Genomic DNA, 22,612 nt, shown 5'->3' with positions numbered 1-22,612 from the left:
TTCAAATGGTTGTCTTCGGTTCTGCAAGTCTGAAAGTGCCGTTACAATTCACCCGAGAGCGAAGCACATTTAGTAGGACATCTGCACTAATCACAAGGAATCGTATGCATTAGTTATCGATAGCCTATTGAGATGAATAATCTGAAAATGTGTATCACACACACAGCACATATAATAGATTACAGTAGCAGTACTTCAGGTGTCCGTCTCTTCGGTGCTGTTTCTGCAGGTCGCTGTCCCGCAATCCTGCTGCTGCTCAGTGTTTGTGCTGTGATCCTCGGAAAAGCGTGCAGCCTTTTCTCTGGACCCCACCGCGTTTGTCGTCATGTACATTTTGAATGCATGAACACACTCCCATACACTAACACACACACAATCACGCAATACACTCACATAATTACACACACAATGCATTCATTCTCTCTCTCTCAGTTCAATTTCAATTTCAATTTGGTGTTCCTGTGAACTTGCAGTGTGTTCTTATAGAGTTCAGCATGCAGCGTTTCGATTGGGTGTTTGTCCCACCTAGTGCAGTCCTGTAGACTGAGTGGACCCCCTGCCTCACTACACAGCGCAATGGGCTGGATCACACTGTCAATTAGTTTGAGCCAGAGTTTGACTGGAATATCAGTGTCATAGAATCCGCTTCTGCTTGCGTAGAAAGCTCTTCTTGCGTTGCCTTTGAGTGCCTTCACTGCCAGGTTAAAGCCCCTGACGCACTGATAGTCAGGCCACGTGAGTGTAGTCTGAGGTGTGTTCTGGGGCGGTGCTGCCTAGAGTGCAGTGGTATTTGTTTCCCTGAGGTCTGGCCTTTTCTTGAGAGATCAATATTTTTGTCTTCATGTTTACTGCCAGGGCCAAAATTGAAAAAAGGCTGTTCTCTGAATAAATAAAATAATAAACTAACCAATACAATACATCTCCCTCATCCTCCTTCCTGCGATGGCCTGATCCAGGATAGAGGAGAGCTGCTACCCTGGGCTGTAGCTCCCTTTCTTTCCGTTTTCTCGGCCTGTCCTTTGTTGGCATTATGTTGCAATTGCTGCAGCCAGACTGTAACTGTCAGTGGCCCAACTTCAGGTACCCTGTCTCATAGCTACTTCTGACCAGCCCACTGCGTCATGTTATTTTACACTCGTTGGCTACTGATCTACTCTGCCGCTATGGACCAGCCTCCTCTGGCCTGTGTAATGGTTACGGTCTAACTGTGTTACCGTTTCATTCACAGATCCTCTGCGCTGTGACTTTTTGGTGCGCTATACTTACATTATAAATAAAGGATCACACTCCGCATGCTAGATTCTTTACAATTCATTTATGTAGAACAATGACAACATGTTTTTGGCCTCAAGCCTTCATCAGTGTCTGTGGCACTAGTTGTCCACTTTTGTTTTTAAGAAGTGTTTTTCAGGTGTTTCGTGTTAAGTCAATGCATGTGCAAAATTAGATAAATGAATCAATAAACAACACAAATTGCTAAATGTGCTTCACACACACAAAAGGAAGTAAACCCTGCATTCAGTTCTGTTTCAATTTCAATTAAATCACAAGTGGTTAAAATAACACCACACTAGGGTATATGTCTGAGGACATCAGGCTTCTTGCAGTTCATGAATCAGTACAATAGTTAATAGTTAACAGAAGTGGAAAGAGTACTGAAAAATCCTACTCAAGTAGAAGTATTGTTACTTTGATGAAATCTTGCTCAAGTAGAAGTAAAAGTACTGGTATAAAAACTACTCAAGTACAACTAAAAGGTAGCTAATTTAAAATGTACTTGGGGTACAAGTTACATAGTTACTTTTAACAAAGCCTTGTCACATGATCTCCAAGCAAATATATATATATATATATATATATATATAGTGACGGAACGGGGCTCCGTCCCTTTAAGGAATGTCCACCCAAGGTAGAAAACTACTTGTCCCAGGAGCCCCTGCAGTAGAGACAGGAAGGGGCGGGGGCTCCTGTGTATATAAGGGAGCAGGCAGAGCGAATCAGGGCAGTTGGTGGGAGGTTGCAGCCAGGGACAGACATGAGCTGGGAGAAAGCATAAGAGGAGCTACTAGAACCTGTTGCAAGCTTTACACTTCACAGAGGGATATGTACCACCAAACTGCCAATGTGTATAGTGTGGTAAGAGTGTATACTGGCGAGTGAGTATAATCGCCAACCCCTTGCTAATAGTTACTCGAATAATAATAAAATACCCTGTGGTTTGGGGAAAGACAAAAACCTGTTTAGGGAACCTGGGATTGTGGGGATAGTCCACCATTGCAGGACACGGACATTCTAACCTGGGAATTGTCATCCTGCCACCTGCTGGTGGTTGGGGTGAAATAGTTTTCCCAAAAGGACTTCCCCTGTGTTTGTTGGGTTCCTGGACAGATGTGGTCATAGAGAGGGAAGGAAGAAAGTCAGGTAGGACTGGACAAGGCTAGGCATTTTTTGTTTTGTTTTGTTCAATTGAGTGTGTATTACATTTTGGTTTGCATTAAACTTACCTTGGCAGAAGAGTCCTTTCCACAAAGCCCCTGTCTGGACGGCTCATTCTTAACTCACCCACTTACCGGTCTGTCACAATATACATATATATGTATATATGTATATGTGTATATATACACATATACATATATATATGTGTATGTGTGTGTGTATATACAGTGAGGGAAAAAAGTATTTGATCCCCTGCTGATTTTGTACCTTTGCCCACTGACAAAGAAATGATCAGTCTATAATTTTAATGGTAGGTGTATTTTAACAGTGAGAGACAGAATAACAACAACAAAATCCAGAAAAATGCATTTCAAAAAAGTTATAAATTGATTTGCATGTTAATGAGGGTAATAAGTATTTGATCCCCTATTAATCAGCAAGATTTCTGGCTCCCAGGTGTCTTTTATACAGGTAACGAGCTGAGATTAGGAGCACTCTCTTAAAGGCAGTGCTCCTAATCTCAGCTCGTTACCTGTATAAAAGACACCTGTCCACAGAAGCAATCAATCAATCAGATTCCAAACTCTCCACCATGGCCAAGACCAAAGAGCTGTCCAAGGATGTCAGGGACAAGATTGTAGACCTACACAAGGCTGGAATGGGCTACAAGACCATCGCCAAGCAGCTTGGTGAGAAGGTGACAACAGTTGGTGCGATTATTCGCAAATTAAAGAAACACAAAATAACTGTCAGTCTCCCTCGGTCTGGGGCTCCATGCAAGATCTCACCTCGTGGAGTTTCAATGATCATGAGAACGGTGAGGAATCAGCCCAGAACTACACGGGAGGATCTTGTTAATGATCTCAAGGCAGCTGGGACCATAGTCACCAAGAAAACAATTGGTAACACACTACGCCGTGAAGGACTGAAATCCTGCAGCGCCCGCAAGGTCCCCCTGCTCAAGAAAGCACATGTACAGGCCCGTGTGAAGTTTGCCAATGAACATCTGAATGATTCAGAGGAGAACTGGGTGAAAGTGTTGTGGTCAGATGAGACCAAAATCGAGCTCTTTGGCATCAACTCAACTCGCCGTGTTTGGAGGAGGAGGAATGACCCCAAGAACACCATCCCCACCGTCAAACATGGAGGTGGAAACATTATGCTTTGGGGGTGTTTTTCTGCTAAGAGGACAGGACAACTGCACCGCATCAAAGGGACGATGGACGGGGCCATGTACCGTCAAATCTTGGGTGAGAACCTCCTTCCCTCAGCCAGGGCATTGAAAATGGGTCGTGGATGGGTATTCCAGCATGACAATGACCCAAGACACACAGCCAAGGCAACAAAGGAGTGGCTCAAGAAGAAGCACATTAAGGTCCTGGAGTGGCCTAGCCAGTCTCCAGACCTTAATCCCATAGAAAATCTGTGGAGGGAGCTGAAGGTTCGAGTTGCCAAACGTCAGCCTCGAAACCTTAATGACTTGGAGAGGATCTGCAAAGAGGAGTGGGACAAAATCCCTCCTGAGATGTGTGCAAACCTGGTGGCCAACTACAAGAAACGTCTGACCTCTGTGATTGCCAGCAAGGGTTTTGCCACCAAGTACTAAGTCAAAGGGGTCAAATACTTATTTCCCTCATTAACATGCAAATCAATTTATAACTTTTTTGAAATGCGTTTGTCTGGATTTTTTTCTCTCACTGTTAAAATACACCTAGCATTAAAATCATTTCTTTGTCAGTGGGCAAACGTACAAAATCAGCAGGGGATCAAATACTTTTTTCCCTCACTGTAGGTACAGCTGACAAGAAATGTCCTCTGACCTCGTCCAACTCAGGAAACGAAGAGCAACAGCAGCTTCCCCGCCACAATGAACGCAGGGAAGATTTGAACTAGAAGCAGTCAAGTGACCTCAAGTGGTCAAAAGAGAGGCGCGGGCGCGGGGTGGCTGGCATGGGGCTTACTGTCAAAAGTAACATTTCTTTTTAAGAACCTATAGATACAAACTCCTGGCCTAACGTCTGCAGCACAAGAAACTGGAATACATTGCTCAGTTTACGAGGACAATGATAATTATTGTGTTCGGATAACCCCCCCAACACACACACACACACACACACACACACACACACACACACACACACCATTTGTGCTTGAATTCTTTTACAGTGATTTTACTTTGGTGTCAAGAATCCACTGTCCACTGATGACATTTTTAATGACATATTGAATAGATTACAGTACTTAAAATAACTGGACATCTTCCAAAAAGGGGGTCAAAAGTACATACACTACATGGCCAAAAGTATGTGGACATGCTCATCAGACATCTCATTCCAAAATCATGGGCATGAATATGGAGTTGGTCCCCCCTTTGATGCAATAACTGCCTCCACTCTTCTGGGAAGACTTTCCACTAGATGCTGGAACATTGTTGAGGGGATTTCAGACACAAGAGCATTAGTGAGGTCGGGCGCCGATGTTGGGCGATCAGGCCTGGCTCACAGTCGGCTTTTCCATTCATCCCAAAGGTGGGATGGGGTTGAGGTCGGGGCTCTGTGCAGGTCACTCAAGTTCTTCCACACCAATCTCGACAAACTATTTCTGTCAGGACCTCACTTTGTGCACGGGTTGTCATGCTGAAACAGGAAAGGGCTTCCCCAAACTGTTGCCACAAATTTGGAGGTGCAAATTCACCCAGAATGTCACCGTAGGCTGTAGCGTTACGATTTCCCTTCAGTGGGACAAAGGGGCCGAGCCCTGAGACCATTATTCCTCCTCCAAACTTTACAGTTGGTCTATGCATTCGTGCAGGCAGCGTTCTCCTGGCATCCGCCAAACCCAGATTCCTCCGTCGGACTGCCAGACGGTGAAGCGTGATTCATCACTCCAGAGATCGCACTTCCACTGCTCCCGGGTCAAATGGTGGCGAGCTTAACACCACTCCAGCCGGCGCTTGGCATTGCGCATGGAGATCTTAGGCTTGTGCGGCTGCTCGGCCATGGAAACCAATTTCATGAAGCTCCTGACAAACAGTTCTGCTGATGTTGCTTCCAGAGGCAGTTTGGCACTCAGAAGTGATTGTTGCAACCAACGAAAGACTATTTTTATGCACTACGACAGTCCCGTTCTGTGAGCTTGTGTAGCCAAGCAATCGCGGCTGAGCTGTTGTTGCTCCTAGACGTTTCCTCTTAACAATAACAGCACTTGCAGCTCACCAGGGCAGCTCAGCAGGGCAGAAACTTGACAAACTGACTTGTTGGAAAGGTGGCATCCTATGACGGTGCCGTGTTGAAAGTCATCGAGCTCTCAGTAAAGTTCATTCTACTGCCAATGCTTGTCTAAGGAGATGCTGCGTGGCTTGATTTTACAGTGGCTCTCAAAAGTATTCACCCCTCTTGGTCTTTTCCACTTGTCATTGTGTTACAACATGAAATCAGAATGGATTGAATCAGGAGTTTTTGCCACTGAACACTAGTTAGAAGGGGTGCCCACATACTAGTGGCCATGTAGTGTACAGATACCGGACAGTCCGCTAAAATACTGGCCGGCTGGCAACCCTAATTGCCACAGACATCTTTACAATTTTGAATGGTTAAACAGATGTTTGTTATTAATATTTTGTTTTTGTTAAACAGTTATTTACATAAAATAAGTAAAAATGAATCATTATTTATAATGATGGCATCCTAGTTTGCACTGTTTTTTGTGGCTCCGGAGCTGGAGCTGGTTAAAAGTAGCCGGATCCGGAGTGTAGAGCTGCACCAGAGCCGCTCCGGAGCTGGAGCTGGAGCTGAACCTCTGGAGCCAGCAAACCCGGAGCACTGCCCAGCCTACCGTGGTGTACTCTGGTTTTCAGTCCAGCTGCAGCTCTTTCTCAATTTCCTATCATTTTTAAATCAGTTTTATTCAAGATGGTTTAGTTATATTCTGTTTATTATCCAATTTATCTCCGTTGCTCCCCTGCATCCTCCTGACATTTCATTAAACAAAGACTGATGTAGTTCCCACTTTGCCTGCTCTCCCAGTGCCAATTAAGGAACCGAATGTGAAGCTGGTGCCATCAGTGGTGTAGTACGGCTACAAGAATAAATAACATAAAGCCAATGACTTGAGTCTGATGGAGACTTTTGTGTTTTAACTCGAGTCACGTATTTTGAACGTTGACTCGAGTCATTACAACTCTGCCCCAGAGCACAGTAACGCTAGGTTTTGCATCTGTTGTGCTGTGGCCCTGGGTCTGTGTGTATCAATCAGGACACTAAAGCTGTCTGATGAAGGTGTTTTAGACTGACCGAAAACCAAAGTAACAAAAGAAAGCAAATGAGAAAATTCAGTGAACAGATTTTATTGACACTGGTCTCTGTGGACTAAGATCTAATCAGGACAGACGTTGCAACACAATCAGGGAGGGGGTGGGGGATTGTTGATAGATTGATTGTTAGATTTAATTCATTAATTATCTTAAAGCTGTGCAAAACGCAGGGTAATCTGAAGTCAGAAGTTTCACAGCTGTGGTCACAGGGGCCCAGACACACAGGTCCCATTACCGCTCACTGGGAAAGTGTGAGGGAGACGATGAAGTCATGACTGAATAATCGGTGACAGGAAAGACGTGCGTCGGACTCACCGTAGGGTCTCTGGTCACCTGCAACACGCCAGGAACACACCAGAGAACACGGGGGGAGAGGATCGGACTGTATGAAAGAGTGAACAGGCGAGCGTTTGAGGGAGCGAGCGTGTCAGTGCGTCAGTGCGCAGTGTCTCAGTGTGCTGCGGTCAGCGCGTTGAGGAGTCAGTGCGTTGTATTCCAGTGCAATATGGCATTGATAACTATGGGAACACAGCCACAATGGAGACCAGTAACAATGTAATTGTGCCCAACAATGACTTTATGTTAGCTGAACTGAAATGGCACAACTATGAAGCAAACTGATCCCACAAGGATCCCACGGGTGGGGGCCGTTTGCAGAAGGGCAGTAGCTGGGCGCAGCTCTCGTTCAGACGGGTTTTGCCAGTGAAGCTCGCCTGTCTGCGCCAATAACAGAAGAACCCGGAAACACAAGCTGTGCGGCCACCTGCTCCGATAGGAATGGACAAGGTCAAAGGTCAAATGCATTAGTAGTGCGTTAATGTAGTGCATTTTGTAAACGCATCAGACAAATCAAACTACCAAACAATCAAAACAATAACACATCAAGTGCATTTAAAATCATCTTTTTATTTCAAAATACAACAGCTGAAAAGAATAAACGCACTTGGCCCAAAGCATCACAAGATTAGTCGCGTCTTCTCTCGAGAACACACACCCGGCGCTGCTGTCTGCCATCGTACTGACTGAGCCGCGTTCAGCCCCCCAGACTCCAGCGCGCGCTCTTGCCCTTTCAGCAACGGCTGCTTTACCCCCAGACTGTGTGCCGGGCGTCAATAAAGGCTGTCACAGCCCCTCTATTGAAACAAGACAGTCAGCCCCACCTATTAACATCGGGACTTCCGTCTTACCCGAAGCAGTGCATTATGGGAGTCGCACAGAGTTCCTGTGGCGCTTTTCTCCCCATCTCTGTCATGGCAAACCTGCCTCATTTCATATTCAAAGCTTTCTTTTTAAAAAACAATTGCATTTTTAACAGGATGCACCTGGATTGTATTAGACACTTCTTAACACATACGAGTTATTATTTAACCAGCAGTGTTTTCACCCGGCCTGACGAGCGCTGTATCAGCGAAGTGCTCTCTCTAGTAGCCGGTCATGAATATCCATGAGCACATCAAGCCTGAGGCCTGGTTTGGTTGTTATAGACGGGTGACAGATCGGCGGCAATTCAAAACATACGAGAGCCTGTGGGTAATTATTATTATTCATATAAGAAAATCAGTAACACTAATGTCTCGGAAATGTTCGGTATTTTTTGTATTATATATGAAGTAAAATGTACAGAATATCATCCAGCGGAAAACGGAGAAGAGATTCTTATTGGTTGTGTTGCCACAATTAAATACCGAACACCTTCATGGCATCAGAATTACGACTTCTACTACTACTGACAGTAATAATAATGATCCACACGCTGACTATTCGTTTTGAATCGCCGCCAATCCGTCACTTGTCTCCGATAACAAACCCCGCCTCCTAGATCGAGGATCTGCCTCAGCAGTCTTGTGCTCATGAATATTCATGACCGGCGAATAGAGACAGCACTTCGGCCATAAAGCGCTCGTCAGGACAGGTGAACACACTGCTGGTTAGATAATAACTTGCATGTCTTCAGAAGGGGCGTCTCTAATACAAGCCAGGTGCATCATGTATAAAAATGCAAGTGTTTTATAAAAAGAAAGCGTTGAATATTAAAGAGGCTGGTTTTCCATTGCATAGAAGAAAAGCCTCACCGGAACTCTGTGTGACTCCCATAATGCATTGCAGCTCAAAGACAGAAGAAAAGGGGGAGCTGACCATCTCGTTTAAATAGAGGACCTTCAGCTGTGTTGTTGCCCACTCTGAGCCAGACCCCCCTGTTTGAATCCAGGTCTCCGTTTCCTGGTCTGTCTCTGTTTCTCTCCATGTCTGTCCGCGTGTGCCCGTGTGTCCACAGGTGTCTGGGCGTCTCCGGGACCTGATGCGGCTCTTCCACACAGCGGCCCGGCAGTTGAGCCGAGCAACAGAGCAGCGGTCTGGACACCTGTGGACACACGAGCACACGCGGACAGACATGGAGAGAAACAGAGACAGACCAGGAACAGAGACACAGAGACCTATACTTGTCATTATATAGTGGATCTATATTGTGCGCCTCAGTATATGGTGCGTCTTAGTATATAGTCTGTATGTCTTAGTATATAGTGCATCTCAGTATATAGTGCGTCTCAGTATATACTATGTCCATATAGTGCGTCTCAGTATATACTGTGTCAATATAGTGCGTCTCAGTATATACTGTGTCTATATAGTGCGTCTCAGTATATACTGTGTCTATATAGCGTGTCTCAGAATATACTGTGTCTATATAGTGCGTCTCACAGTATATACTGTGTCTATATAGTGCGTCTCAGTATATACTGTGTCTATATAGTGCGTCTCACAGTATATACTGCGTCTATATAGTGCGTCTCAGTATATACTGTGTCTATATAGTGCGTCTCAGTATATACTGCGTCGATATAGTGCGTCTCGGTATATAGTGTGTCTATATAGTGCGTCTCAGTATATACTGCGTCTATATAGTGCGTCTCAGTATATACTGCGTCTCAGTATATAGTGTGTCTATATAGTGCGTCTCAGTATATACTGCGTCTATATAGTGCGTCTCAGTATATACTGCGTCTATATAGTGCGTCTCAGTATATACTGCGTCTCAGTATATAGTGTGTCTATATAGTGCGTCTCAGTATATACTGCGTCTATATAGTGCGTCTCAGTATATACTGCGTCTCAGTATATAGTGTCTATATAGTGCGTCTCAGTATATACTGCGTCTATATAGTGCGTCTCAGTATATAGTGTGTCTATATAGTGCGTCTCAGTATATACTGCGTCTATATAGTGCGTCTCAGTATATACTGCGTCGATATAGTGCGTCTCAGTATATACTGTCTATATAGTGCGTCTCGGTATATACTGTGTCTATATAGTGCGTCTCAGTATATACTGTATCTATATAGTGCGTCTCACAGTATATACTGTGTCTATATAGTGCGTCTCAGTATATACTGTGTCTATATAGTGCGTCTCACAGTATATACTGTGTCTATATAGTGCGTCTCAGTATATACTGTGTCTATATAGTGCGTCTATATAGTGCGTCTATATAGTGCGTCTCAGTATATAGCGTGTCTCAGTATATAGTGCGTCTCAGTATTGTGTCCCTCATGGCACCTCATTAGCGAGCGGGGGCTCAGGCACACAGTCATTCATCTCAGACGGCAGAGTGCGACCTCATCTCCTCCCGTCTCCTTGTGGGCTGAAGAGCCTCTTCCACACGGGCTGCGTCGCTGCGCTCTGGCGCTGGGAGGCGGAGCAGTTCTCCAGGGCCTGGGCAGTGCAGCTCTTAGCCAGGGCGTCGCTCTCCTCCTGCTTGGCCCGCGTCAGAGCACGGACCACCTCCTGCCACTGTCGGCGTCCCAGGAGGTTCTTATTAATCAGGGACTCTGTGGACAAGAGAGAGCAACACCGAGTCACAACTCAACACAGAGGTCTAGAGCAGCAAGACAATGTCACCCTGGCTGCCATCAGATCCACAGAAACATTTCAGTGGCGTTACAGAATCGATACCAATCGCCTGTGCGCTCCATCATGGGCCCACATCCTCCCCCGGCGTCTCATCTCCTCACCTGTGAATACGGCGGCGTTGGCTCTGACTGCAGGAGAGCGGCTGTTCAAACAGTCCAGGACGCAGCTGAAGGCCCCGTCCAGCGCCTCGGGGAAATCAGATGCCTGGAAAAGACAAGGAGTCAGATTCGGGGACTCTCAGCAGACCTGTAACTCAAGAGCCACAAACATCTCTGTGCATCTCTGTCCTTCATACACAACGTCACACGTGTGTGCCTCGGCACTGCGTGTTGCAGGAGCCAAACTCATGTGAGACAGTGGGATTGGCTGAACTGGTCCTCACCAAGAACGCGGCCAGGTCCTCCAGAAAGCCGTCTACGAACAGCGCCCCTCTGTCCTGGTTCGTGGAGATCAGCGTCCTGACAATGTTCAGATCTAGAACCCAGATGCTGTTGTTCAGGGTCCAGAGGCAGGCCTGCACAAACACACGAGCTGAGACTCAACACTGGGCACTGATGCCAGGACACAGCGGCACAATCCGACAGCAGGACGTCTGTAACTCTTCTGATATTCTTAAAAGCCCCTGCAGCCCCTCCTGGGTTTGCTGCCCGGGTGGTGTCTGATCTGCTCTTACCTGGGTCACCTCAGGGTTGGGGTCTCGCAGGTGAAGCGCCAGCTGCACCAGGGCCACCTGCAGTTCACGTTTGAGGTGGGCTGTCACGGCCGGGCACCTGCACAGGTTCCCCAGCACGGTGGCGCAGGCACAGTGCAGCTCTGCATCATCCTGAAAACAAGCAGAGAAGGTCAGGCACAGAGTGGCGACAGCACAGCCTGTGAAACACTGAGCACGACAGCCTGCACGGACACCGCAGCCTTAAACAGCGACTCACTTTTTCCCAGAGCGCAGTGATCCTTCGCAGGACATCTGCAGCGACATCCCGGCTGACGCTGTGCCGTCTCAGGTGGGGCAGAACGTGTGAGAGGGCGGACAGAGCTGCCAGGACCGCCTGCCTGTCCGCCACGTCCGTGTCCTGCAGGCCAGAGCGGAGGATGGCGAGCAGCTCCCGGCCGTGTTCTGTCACCTGCACACAGAGTGGTGGCTTTGGAATTGAAACATGCATCTCTCTCTTCACTGTTTAACACACAGACAGAGCGGCTTCATCCCCACGTCCCCGTCCGCACTGGGCATCCAGCACAAGTCCTTACCTGGGCAGCTGTGGATCTCTCTATGCCTTGGAAAAGCAGCAGCCTGACGCGCACACAGGGGTCCTGGGCTCGGCGCTTCAAACTCTTCAGTAGTGGCTTCTCCGAGCCGCCCAGCAGCTGCAAGACAGCAGAGCGAGGCGCAGTGAGAGCAGCCCTCAGCCACATACTCACCTCGGAGAAGAAGGCAGTGGCCGTCACTCTGTGCTGCTCCCGGTCAGAGCTCAGGGAAGGGACGAGGACCTCCATGATGCCAGGGAGCTGCGGGCCGGCGTGCTCAACCATGGCCCTGGAGGATAAAGGGACAGCCGTAATGAGACAATAGATAACCGATCTCGGGAACGGAGTAGACAAAGGGAAGCCCCGAATGACAGGCTGGTTTGGAGACCCGTACCTGGCCAGGAGACGGACGCCCTCGGGGTGGCTGTCAGGGCTCTGCAGTTTCGCCCAGGCCGCCTCCTGCTTTAGCTGATCGGTCGCCTTCCTCAGCTTGGCCCGGGCCAGAAGGGCCTTCAGTGCCAGTACGATCTCTCTGTGGAGAGAGGAGAGGACAGTGCTGTAGACAGGGAATAAAATTAACACCCGCCAAATGTGGGTAGATTTAGCCCGTGGCGGGTAAATGTCAATTTTACCAGCCACTTTGGCGGGCTGCCAACAAGTGTACGGGGACTCAACTTTTAGTCGGCATGTTTCACATGCCTGGAGAACGCTGCCTGCACGAATGCATAGACCAACTGTAAAGTTTGGAGGAGGAATAATGGTCTCAGGGCTCGGCCCCTTTGTCCCACTGAAGGGAAATCGTAACGCTACAGCCTACGGTGACATTCTGGGTGAATTTGCACCTCCAAATTTGTGGCAACAGTTTGGGGAAGCCCTTTCCTGTTTCAGCATGACAAGCCGTGCACAAAGTGAGGTCCTGACAGAAATAGTTTGTCGAGATTGGTGTGGAAGAACTTGAGTGACCTGCACAGAGCCCCGACCTCAACCCCATCCCACCTTTGGGATGAATGGAAAAGCCGACTGTGAGCCAGGCCTGATCGCCCAACATCGGCGCCCGACCTCACTAATGCTCTTGTGTCTGAAATCCCCTCAACAATGTTCCAGCATCTAGTGGAAAGTCTTCCCAGAAGAGTGGAGGCAGTTATTGCATCAAAGGGGGGACCAACTCCATATTCATGCCCATGATTTTGGAATGAGATGTCTGAGGAGCAGGTGTCCACATACTTTTGTGGTTGACATTTCGCATCCCCCCCCCCCCCCCACCAGGGGTCCAGTATTTTCGTATCTTAAAAGTGGCAAACAAGGTGCAGGGGGCATGACTCTGCATGTGACCTTAACTCCCTGGCAACCAACTTCTGGACAAACTAGTCAGGACATTTCAGATAACAGACGGCTATAAAATGAGGTTAATTTAGGCAGATGAAGAATTTGCTTGGAATAAAATAATTTGGAAATACTTAAAACTTTACAGTTAAAATGGACTTTACTTCTTTTGCATGAGGTTTATGAGAGATGCCCTGAGATTATAGCATCACTTCTAGAAAGTGACAGGTGTGAGAAAGTGAAGGTGTCATATAATTACAATTAATAAAAAATGTATTATGTACAAATAGCTGGAGTGAGAACTGATCTTATTTTATAACCCCCAATACAAAACAATACCTATGAAGTTATACATGTTGTTAATTTAAGAAAAGTGGACTTAATATCTGGGTAATGGAAGGGGGAAGAGTGGAGCAGCTCCGTGACCTCAGCTCCGGCTCCAGAGCGCTCCGATGAGCTCCACACCGGAGCCGGCACACGGCCAACCCTAGTGTATGTATTAATTCTGTATTCGCTGGAACTCAAACGCACAGTTATGTTTCTGAGCGCAGAGCAGCAGTCTGAGTGTGTGCTTTGGAGAGTGAAAGTCAATCGTTTAGTCAAGTACATTGTATAAATTAGCTAGATAGGTCTTATACATTTTGTATTTCGCTGTTGTGACCGGAACACATTGCCACAAGGACGCTAACGTTAAGGCATTTTCATCGCAGCTCACATTGCTAAACTGAATGCAACTGAATGAAAATGTATAAAAAATGAAAAAGAAAAACATATTGGTCGGTTAATTACAGCTGTAATTGCAAAATATTCCCTTATAAAACAAATAGTCACAACCTTTATAGTTAATTTGAATTTGTGACAAATGAACTAAAAGTTGTGCTAATGTCGGGACAACACGAGTCTGACACGAGGTGTGTGAGAGTTGACAGGTCTGCTGTCTTATGCCATTTCCATACGTCTTCTAATAATGTATTTTTACGTAGATATTTATTTAACAAAATTGTTGTTAGAAAAGTATTCATCAATTGCATCAATTACACCATATACATTTCTGCTGAAATGATTTGCGATAGAGACATGCATTTTTTCCTGCGTAGTGGAGATTCTGCTGAAGAGAAACGTGCGGTTTGTTTACATCGCGTCTCTGCTGGCGTGCATCGTATTGACCAATGGAAAGGACGTCACTGTCTGTCTTCATTCCTATATATATATATATATATATATATATATATATATATATACCACAGACCGTGACTCTATGAATATCTAGCCAATCCAATGAAATCCTTTTAATGACGTGCAGAAACCCAGAGAAGGGAGAAGCACTGAAGAAGAAGAGGAGTATGAAGAGCAATAATGTGTCATTAACACCCCTTCTCATGTGTTGGTGTGTTTATACAGATCCCCAGCAGCTGCCGTGTTATTGCATGTGATTGATTCATTTGAAAACGATGCTCCCGCACAGTCTCTACTAGCAAGTGTTATCACTCAACAGAAGGCAATCAAGACCTTATAACACTTGCAAGTAGAAACTGTGTGGGAGCATGTTTTCTATCCAGATCCTTTTCCTCATACACACCTGTCTAGTCTATACAGGTGTGCAGTTAGCTTCTGTTATGGTGATTGATGAATTACCTGAATAAATGCCACGTTTTAACATGTTCACCACACATTTACGCACCCTCATGCATTTCTGGTGATGTTTGCCTTTGGCTGGTAAAAATACCAAGTGGCTGGTAAGTGTTTTCCTTCTACCAGACACAGTGGCTAGTGGCCAAAAAAGTTAATTTTATCCAGTGTCTGCAGAGCACCAACACTCAGCAGAATCAAGTGCGTCTCTCACTGTGGCCCTCCTGGCCGCTCAGGTCACTCACACACAGACCAGCGAGGTACTGACGGCTCCATCAGGGACCACACTGTGAACAGACACCCTGTGGGTCTGCCCAGCGAGACGGCACTCAGTACGACCTGCTCACCTGGATATACTTGGTTCTCTTGGCGTGTCCTGGCTGGGGGTGCCGGCCTCCTGTGGGATCTCCTCTCTGCAGTCCGTGTGGAGAAGCAGGGCCCCAAACAGCCGGGGAAAGACCCTCTGAAAGGCCCCCGTCCTCCCTGCGACGGCCAGCAGTTCTTGCACGGCAGTGGTCACCTGACACCGGGAGAGACACACAGGATCACAGTCAGAGAAAAGGCACCCCATTCAGAGCCCCTCTGTACTGCTTTCTGGAGAGTCAGTAGATCACGGACAGGTCAGTGGAAACATCAGTGAATGAAAAGTCCTGCGATGTTCCCGGCCTGGTTTACACAGTGAGTAAGTGTCTGGGGACTCACAGCGAGGGTCCGGCGCGCAGCGGACACACAGTCCTCAGCCGGGTCCCTGGGCAGCTTCCTCATGAGGAAAGCCAGCAGCCTGCGGGACATCTTGCTTTCAGATCCCAAGGCCCTCCACAGCACACGGCTGGAGCTGTGGGAGACAGAGACACAGTGAGTCAGAGACACACGGGAGCTCCTTGACGTGACACACGAGCCAATCAGCACTGCAGACAGTCACTGTGAGAGAGGCGCTTCTGTGGGGCTCACCGGTCCAGCGGCAGGGCTTCGTTCAGCAGCGCCTTGGTGAGCTCCTCCGGGCACTGGGACACGATGTGGGCGACCACTCTCAGCTGCCGGTCAGTCAGGTGGGGCAGGCAGGGCTGCACAGCGTGCAGGATCTCAGGGACCTGGAGGACAGAGGAGACATGCACTCAGTCTGCCGCCCAGCGCAGCGAGAGGAAACACAGCGGGCGTGAGAGACTCCAAACTGGCCCTGACCTGCTCTTTCAGCTGGGCTCGTCTGCCCTCCAGGATCTTGCAGAAGATGGTGCTGGAGGGGCCGTAGAAGGAGGGCTCACCGGGCCCCCGTGGCGCCAAGGAATCGGCCTTCCCTGTAACGGATTCGGCAGAATCAGGTTTGGTAATCGGAAAACAACACCACATGGCAGGTTCTCTCGGTATCCGTGGCTGATGTAATCGGATTGCGCCGGGTCGGTAGACGTCACTTTGGGTTTTGTTTATATTTTACTTAAGCGGTTATGAAGGCCAATTCAATTTAAAAAGTATTAGATTTAATTTAAAAAGTGCCAGAGCGTCAGAAATGTCCAAAGCAAATGTCCAAAGAATTACTGCATTAGAAAACAAAATATTCATTATTATTATAACAACGGCAGCCAAAAGAGGCTCACTGATGAAAATAAATGCTTTGGAAAAGTTGTTTTGATATTCTACCCTAAAAGGAATATATACTAAAATATTTATAGATTGAACAAATTGAACAAGCCGTCTATAGTGTATTTGAAGTCTTCTGCTCATAATTATGCAAGTCTGTTTATTCCGTCTTCCTGATTATAATTGATATTTCTAATCCGATAGTTGCCATAGAGTTTATTATTTATGTCTGAGCAGATGACCTTACAACGATTTACAACTGTAAACACAATATACACAAAGAATTACAAGACAATAAGAAGGTATGAAACAATACATCACAGTATACAATAAGTTTAGTGCTAGTCAGAGCAAGTATCAGAGACAATTACAACAACTACAGTACAAGCAACAGCAACACGACACCGTGGCATTCGATTTCCTCACAATAACACGCTATATTACAACGCATGCGTCGTTAAACCGCGTGACCGAGGCCTTGTCTATTAAAATGCTTGTCACGAGTTTCGATGACAGCAGGAGGTCAGACAGCAGAGAGCGCTGTAGCGCAGCGGGACAGGACGGGGGAGAGGACGGTACCTGCGGCGCGGAGGAGGTGGGCCAGCATTGCCGCGGACCCGGCCCGGCCCGGCTCACTGCTGCTCTTCAGCTGCCCAACGATGAATTTGGCCACCTTCTTTGGGAAGGCGTTGGCTGTAGGAAAAAGGCAGGCAGAGCAGTGAGGTCACAACACAGGCCAGCGCACTCTCTCCTGGGACCACAGAGAGAGACGCCCACGAAAGCCTTCATTGCATCAACAGTGGCTCCCAACCCACCCTGCTGAGCTCTCAATTACTTAATTGAACCCTTAACTGAACTAATCATTTCCTAAATCAGAGCCTTGTAATTATTTGAAACAGTAGGGGGTTTAAATGAAGTATAGAATTGGATAAAGAACTTATTAAAGACTGAGACGTACCCAGCAGCGTTAGTGATGACAGGACCGCGTTGTCCTCGTCCACGGGCGGCCGTGTCTCCTGACGGGCGCAGATCTGAAGGAGAAAGACACGGTCACTGCGTACCGAGGGGGAAGCGCCGCTCGGCTGCACGGGAGCCTTGTGTCGGTGCGTCTCGGCTGCTCCGCAGAGCGGGACCTACCTCTTGGTGCAGCGCGCGCAGCAGTCTGTCCACGGAGGAGTAGATAGCCACATGGTGCGAAGTGAAGCCCGGCTCCAAGGCTGCCAACAGAATCTGTCGCACGTTCTGAATAAGAAAAATAATAATAATAATAAAGAAACACAGCTGCTGACTCACACTGCACTGTGGGCCGGTTCACAGACCTGGAATCCGGCTGAGCTGTTAACATGGACTCCAAAACAATAAACCAAACCAACCCCAACCCTGATCCTGATGTTAAACATAAAACCAAGCCCTTAATCTGGAGCCGGTCTGATCTCGCCCACCCCTGTTACCCCAGACAGCAGAGAAAGTCCTACCTGGCCCAGGGCTTCACCGTTGGAGCTGTGCTTGTACACCTCCACTGAAGCGGCGACCAGCTGGGTCACATTGGCCTGCAGAGTCTCAGGGCTCAGCAGGGGCGACATGGCAGCCAAGGCACCGACGAGCGTCTCCTGAAGCCTCAGCGACTACACGGACAGAAGGACATAAGATCACATACAGGAGTCACAGCGCAGAACAAGTGACTAGATGACTCTAGACATTCTCATGTGTGGAGCTGGATATTTTGCCAGTCCATATTTAACAACCACCCCCTCCTCCGGACATTTCCCGCTGGCCCGTACCTGCAGGTTCCTGCCCTCCAGCACCAGCCAGCCCTTCAAAATGGTTTTGAAGGCGGAGTCAATGACTGGAGCGAAGTCCTGCTTCTTCACTGTGGGGTCAGCGCTCCCTCCGGGTCCAGAAACATACTCCTGGAGGCTGGTGCAGGCGCTGGTGAGCACTGGGAGACAAAAAACAGACGCTGGGGTCACTCTCCACTAGACACACGATTCACAGCTCAGCTCCGCTGAACTAAACCTTAAACAAAAAGAAGAACAAGGGCGCCCTTTGGGGATCTGTCATTGCAGGAGTCAGCCACCCTCACTCACCTGAGCACAGAGCCATCTGCAGCTGAGCCCTGGAGTGGGCTTCCACTGAGTGCATCTCCACTCTTTTGGCAGCGTCCAGCTTGGGCAGCAGACCGGTGAGGGTCTTCTCAAGATGGGGCATCGTGCCGGACCCTGCAAACACAGACAACAGATGGTTAGGGTCGAAAACAGGGCACATCTCAGTTCCCGTACAGCGCACAGATGCTGTCCCAGCATGGGGTGAAACCCCTTTGACAAAGTGGCTTCAGGAATGGAAGGAGCAGGCAGACTCACCGTTGGCTCGTAACAGACGGGCCAGAGTGTTCAGCCACATGATCTCTGGCTGTACATCTTCACTGATGACACACATGGTCTGCAGGACCTCCCCCGGAAACCCACATCCCACGGCCACCAGGACGTCACTGGCTGCCTGCTTCGTGTCGAGAGGCATGTTCTGGGTCAGGGGAAGACGAGAGGAGGGGCGTGAGTCTGAGAAGGCTTTCTGGGGACAGCAGTGTTCCTGGCACATCTCTGAGTGAGAAGAATCTTTATACAAAAAACAGGAAGAGCCTGACAGGAGCAAGTGGCTCACCGCATCGCTGCCCATCAGTCTAGCAGCCACAGCAATGACCTTCCTGGCTGTGGAGGAGCTGATGTCTTCGATCTGGCTGCGCAGAACTTTCTCCACGGCCTGCAGGACGAGGGTCGGATGGGCCAGCTGAGCAGAGGAAGACAGGAGGAAGAGCTTAGGAGGGATGTGACACAGCACAACTCAGAAGAACTGTTACAATATTGACAAATCAATGTCAATGTCTCTTCTCTGCATAACAGACACCATGTTATATCTTGAACCCTTTGTACACAAGGACACTGAAAGCTGTACAGATTTCCAAAAATCTGGATTTTGTCAAACAGACAAATGTGCATCACATAGTAACCTCAACAACAAACTACTCATATAGACACTCATACTTCAGCTGGTTCTTAAAAGGAACTGAATAAAGAAAGAAGATAATTACTATACATTCAAATATACAATCACACAATACACACATTTTAGAAGCAATTCCAGAACAAAACCTGGAAGAAACAACTCCGAAGAAAAGCCACACAGTTAAGCACTCTGTCGGGAGACGAAACGGACGGTCTTGGCATCAACAGACGCTCAATTCTCACCTTGAGGTATTCCAGACACTTCAGGCAAAAGGTGTTTGGGGCCATCATTTGAGAGAGAGACGCTAAGGTTTCCTGGATGTCCTCCATTATCACCTGCCAGGGATCAACCGTCTCTACAATATCAACACAAATCACAGTTAAATCAGCCAGGATCAAGTCCAGCTCATCCTTACAGCAGTGGTTCCCAACGGATTGTATGATTAATTGTTATTACATATAGTCAGTAAAAAGTCCTCCAAACAGACACTCACCCAAACCCTCAGACTCGTCCACTGTGTCGTCACACTAAAAGACAACAGGAATTCTGGGTTACATTTCATTCCACTTTACTGATTGTATTATTTTGTGTGAATAAACGCTGACCATCAAGTCAAATCATTATGAAGTGTAGTTTTAAACAATAATGTCCGTATTAAAACTATAACAAGGCAGTGTAATATAGTTTAGTCCGGGCAATTCAAGTATGAATCCCAACCCCAAAGACATTTTCCATTGGCAGGTAAGATATGCATGCATATTCACCAGTTTAAACTTTAAACGTATTAAGCAAGCAGTTACAATAGGTATCCTTCTCGTATAGCACACGTGTTGGTTCACTTGATTCGCTATGTCTCCTGTGCAATTGTTTATCTAAAATATACACGATCATCATGTGTTATTATTGCAATGATTATGAGACGAGCCTCATGAGTAAAATACACACGGAATCAAACGCCTCCCAATCAAAGTATCTGCTTGTGTAGTAGCCTGTATTACATGAAACGGGTGTTTAATATGATTGCTGGGTGACTACTGCCGACTAGGACTAACATCTAGACAAGGCAGAGTCTTGCAGTGACAGTCAGACACTCACGTCTGTTTCGCCGCCATCTTCCACCGACGTCTGAATCTCTAATGGCGCCGAGCGGACGGCGCGGATTTCTAGCACCATAAATGGAAAAAAGTGATTTTCGCAATATATGAATTATGAATGTGGAAATGAAGAAACGTACTGTGTGGCTAACTACAGTATTCTACAGAATACTACAAACACTGCACTGTGCTAGACTTTGGGCCCCCACCATAGTTACCAGGGGCCCCGGCATCTTGTGTTACGCCACTGGATTGAGCTGCTGACCTGAATCTCTGGGACTGCTCTCACCTGCTTCTCCTACCAAGTGACATGGCGAGGCTCCTCATCCACCCCCAACCTCTCCACCCAGGCGTTCCCCACGGCTCTGTCCTGGGCCCCCTCCTGTTCTCTCTCTACACTCGCTCCCTGAGCCCCCTCATCGCATCCCATGGTTTCTCCTACCACTTCTATGCTGATGATGCCCAGATCTTCCTGTCTTTTCCCTCTTCTGACCCTCTCATCCCCTCTCGCATCTCTTCTGCTTGTCTGCTATTTCCGCCTGGATGCACTGGAGCTCAACCTCTCCAAATTGGATTTCCTGTTTTTCCCCCACTCTTCCTCACCTTCTGCTGACCTCCCCATCTCGATCCCCTTGGAATCCACCACACTCTCTCCTTCTTCTTCCGCTAAAAATCTAGGAGTCACCCTCGATCCTGCGCTCTCCTACACCCTGCACATCACCACGCTGACGCGCGCCTGCAGATTCTTCCTGAGCAACATACGCCGGATCCGTCCCTTCCTCACCGACTACTCGACTCAGCTGCTCGTCCAGTCCCTGGTCCTCTCCCGCCTGGATACTGCAACTCCCTCCTGGCCGGCCTGCCTGCATCCACTACCCGCCGCTCCAGCTCATCCAGAACTCTGCGGCTCGTCTGGTGTCTCTCTGCCACGGTTCGCACACGCTACTCCACTGCTCCGCTCCCTCCACTGGCTCTCGATAGCGGCACGCATTCAGTTCAAGACACTGACCCTCACCTACCGCTGTCTCGACCACACTGCACCGAGCTACCTTCAGACACTCGTCTCTCCATACATCCCCTCCAGACCACTGCGCTCCTCCAGTGCCAGAAGGCTAACTCTGCCTCCTCTCCCCTCTCCTTCCTCCAGAGCCGCTCCTTCTCATCCCTGACCCCTAAGTGGTGGAACGACCTGCCCACCGAAGTCAAAACAGCAGAGTCCCTGACCTCATTCTGGCACTTACTCAAGACGCATCTCTTCCGACAGCACCTGTAACATTAGTCCTCTATCCCTGCTAGATAGCACTTCAGTTTATTATGCTTCTTGCGTTCTTGATTGTTTTCCTCCTTGCTCCCTTTCCCGTAGCCCTCGTCTGTAACCCTACATCTTGACAGCACTTAGTAAAATGTATTATTTTGAATTGCTGTTTTAGCTAAATTGAATTTGTAATGATTGATGCCTTGTACTTCACTGTATTTTTGCACTTTGTTTGCACTTATGTTGTAAGTCTGCCAAGAAATAATAATAATAATAATAATAATAATAATAATAATAATCTTTAGTTCTTCCTAATACTAAATTTACTTTCTAAACCACACCGTCTCGATGGAAGCAAATGTAGCAGTTTGTCCAAACAAATGTAATGTGAAAAGATTGTCTTGAAAAAGAATACAAATGCTGAGTTTGATTGACGTGTCATCTGTCCGGTCTGTAGTCTAGCTGGCGTGCGTGTCTGCTGCATGCATGTCACAGTTAGCTGTGTAGCTTAGCCAAAACTGTAGGAAATGTAAGTCTGCTGCCCACAAATGCAAGGAAGGCGACAAGAAAAAGTGTCATTTCCTTGTGTGTCCCACTGACAAACTACTTCTCACAGCAAGGTCTGCTTCCATATGCAGCGCTCAAATAGTCTTGTTGAAACGGTGGCTATAATGGCAAATTGTAGCCCATATTGCTCCCTGTCCATCGTTGTATCGGGGTGTCTGGCGTTGTCTGCTCTATTTTAAGCTTTTATTTGATCAGTCCTGCTCTCCAGTGCTTAGGGTCGGTGTCACAGCAACATTGCCTGTTCTTGCTGCTAAATAAACTGCATCACAT

General features: G+C 47.7%; 1 protein-coding gene across 1 annotated transcript; it reads right to left on the bottom strand.

Annotated features, from left to right (window-relative positions):
- Positions 1–7,634: 7,634 nt before the first annotated feature.
- Positions 7,635–20,599, bottom strand: LOC136767351 (maestro heat-like repeat-containing protein family member 7). Its single transcript, XM_066721121.1, has 22 exons — positions 20,522–20,599; positions 19,920–19,953; positions 19,669–19,781; positions 19,085–19,210; positions 18,787–18,946; positions 18,514–18,645; positions 18,208–18,365; positions 17,902–18,051; positions 17,564–17,668; positions 17,385–17,457; positions 17,006–17,119; positions 16,034–16,146; positions 15,803–15,942; positions 15,554–15,686; positions 15,199–15,371; positions 12,294–12,431; positions 11,903–12,188; positions 11,587–11,778; positions 11,331–11,480; positions 11,040–11,171; positions 10,759–10,861; positions 7,635–10,575 (listed from the first exon to the last, which is right to left on the bottom strand). Exons 1-22 carry the CDS (start codon positions 20,597–20,599, stop codon positions 10,364–10,366), a joined length of 3,015 nt encoding a protein of 1,004 aa, XP_066577218.1. The 3' UTR covers positions 7,635–10,363.
- Positions 20,600–22,612: the final 2,013 nt, after the last annotated feature.

The sequence above is a fragment of the Amia ocellicauda genome, chromosome 14 (genome assembly GCF_036373705.1).
Source record: "Amia ocellicauda isolate fAmiCal2 chromosome 14, fAmiCal2.hap1, whole genome shotgun sequence".
Classification (NCBI taxonomy): domain Eukaryota; kingdom Metazoa; phylum Chordata; class Actinopteri; order Amiiformes; family Amiidae; genus Amia; species Amia ocellicauda.
The sequence above is the reverse complement of the archived record's forward strand: the minus strand, read 5'-3'. Positions and strand labels throughout refer to the sequence as shown.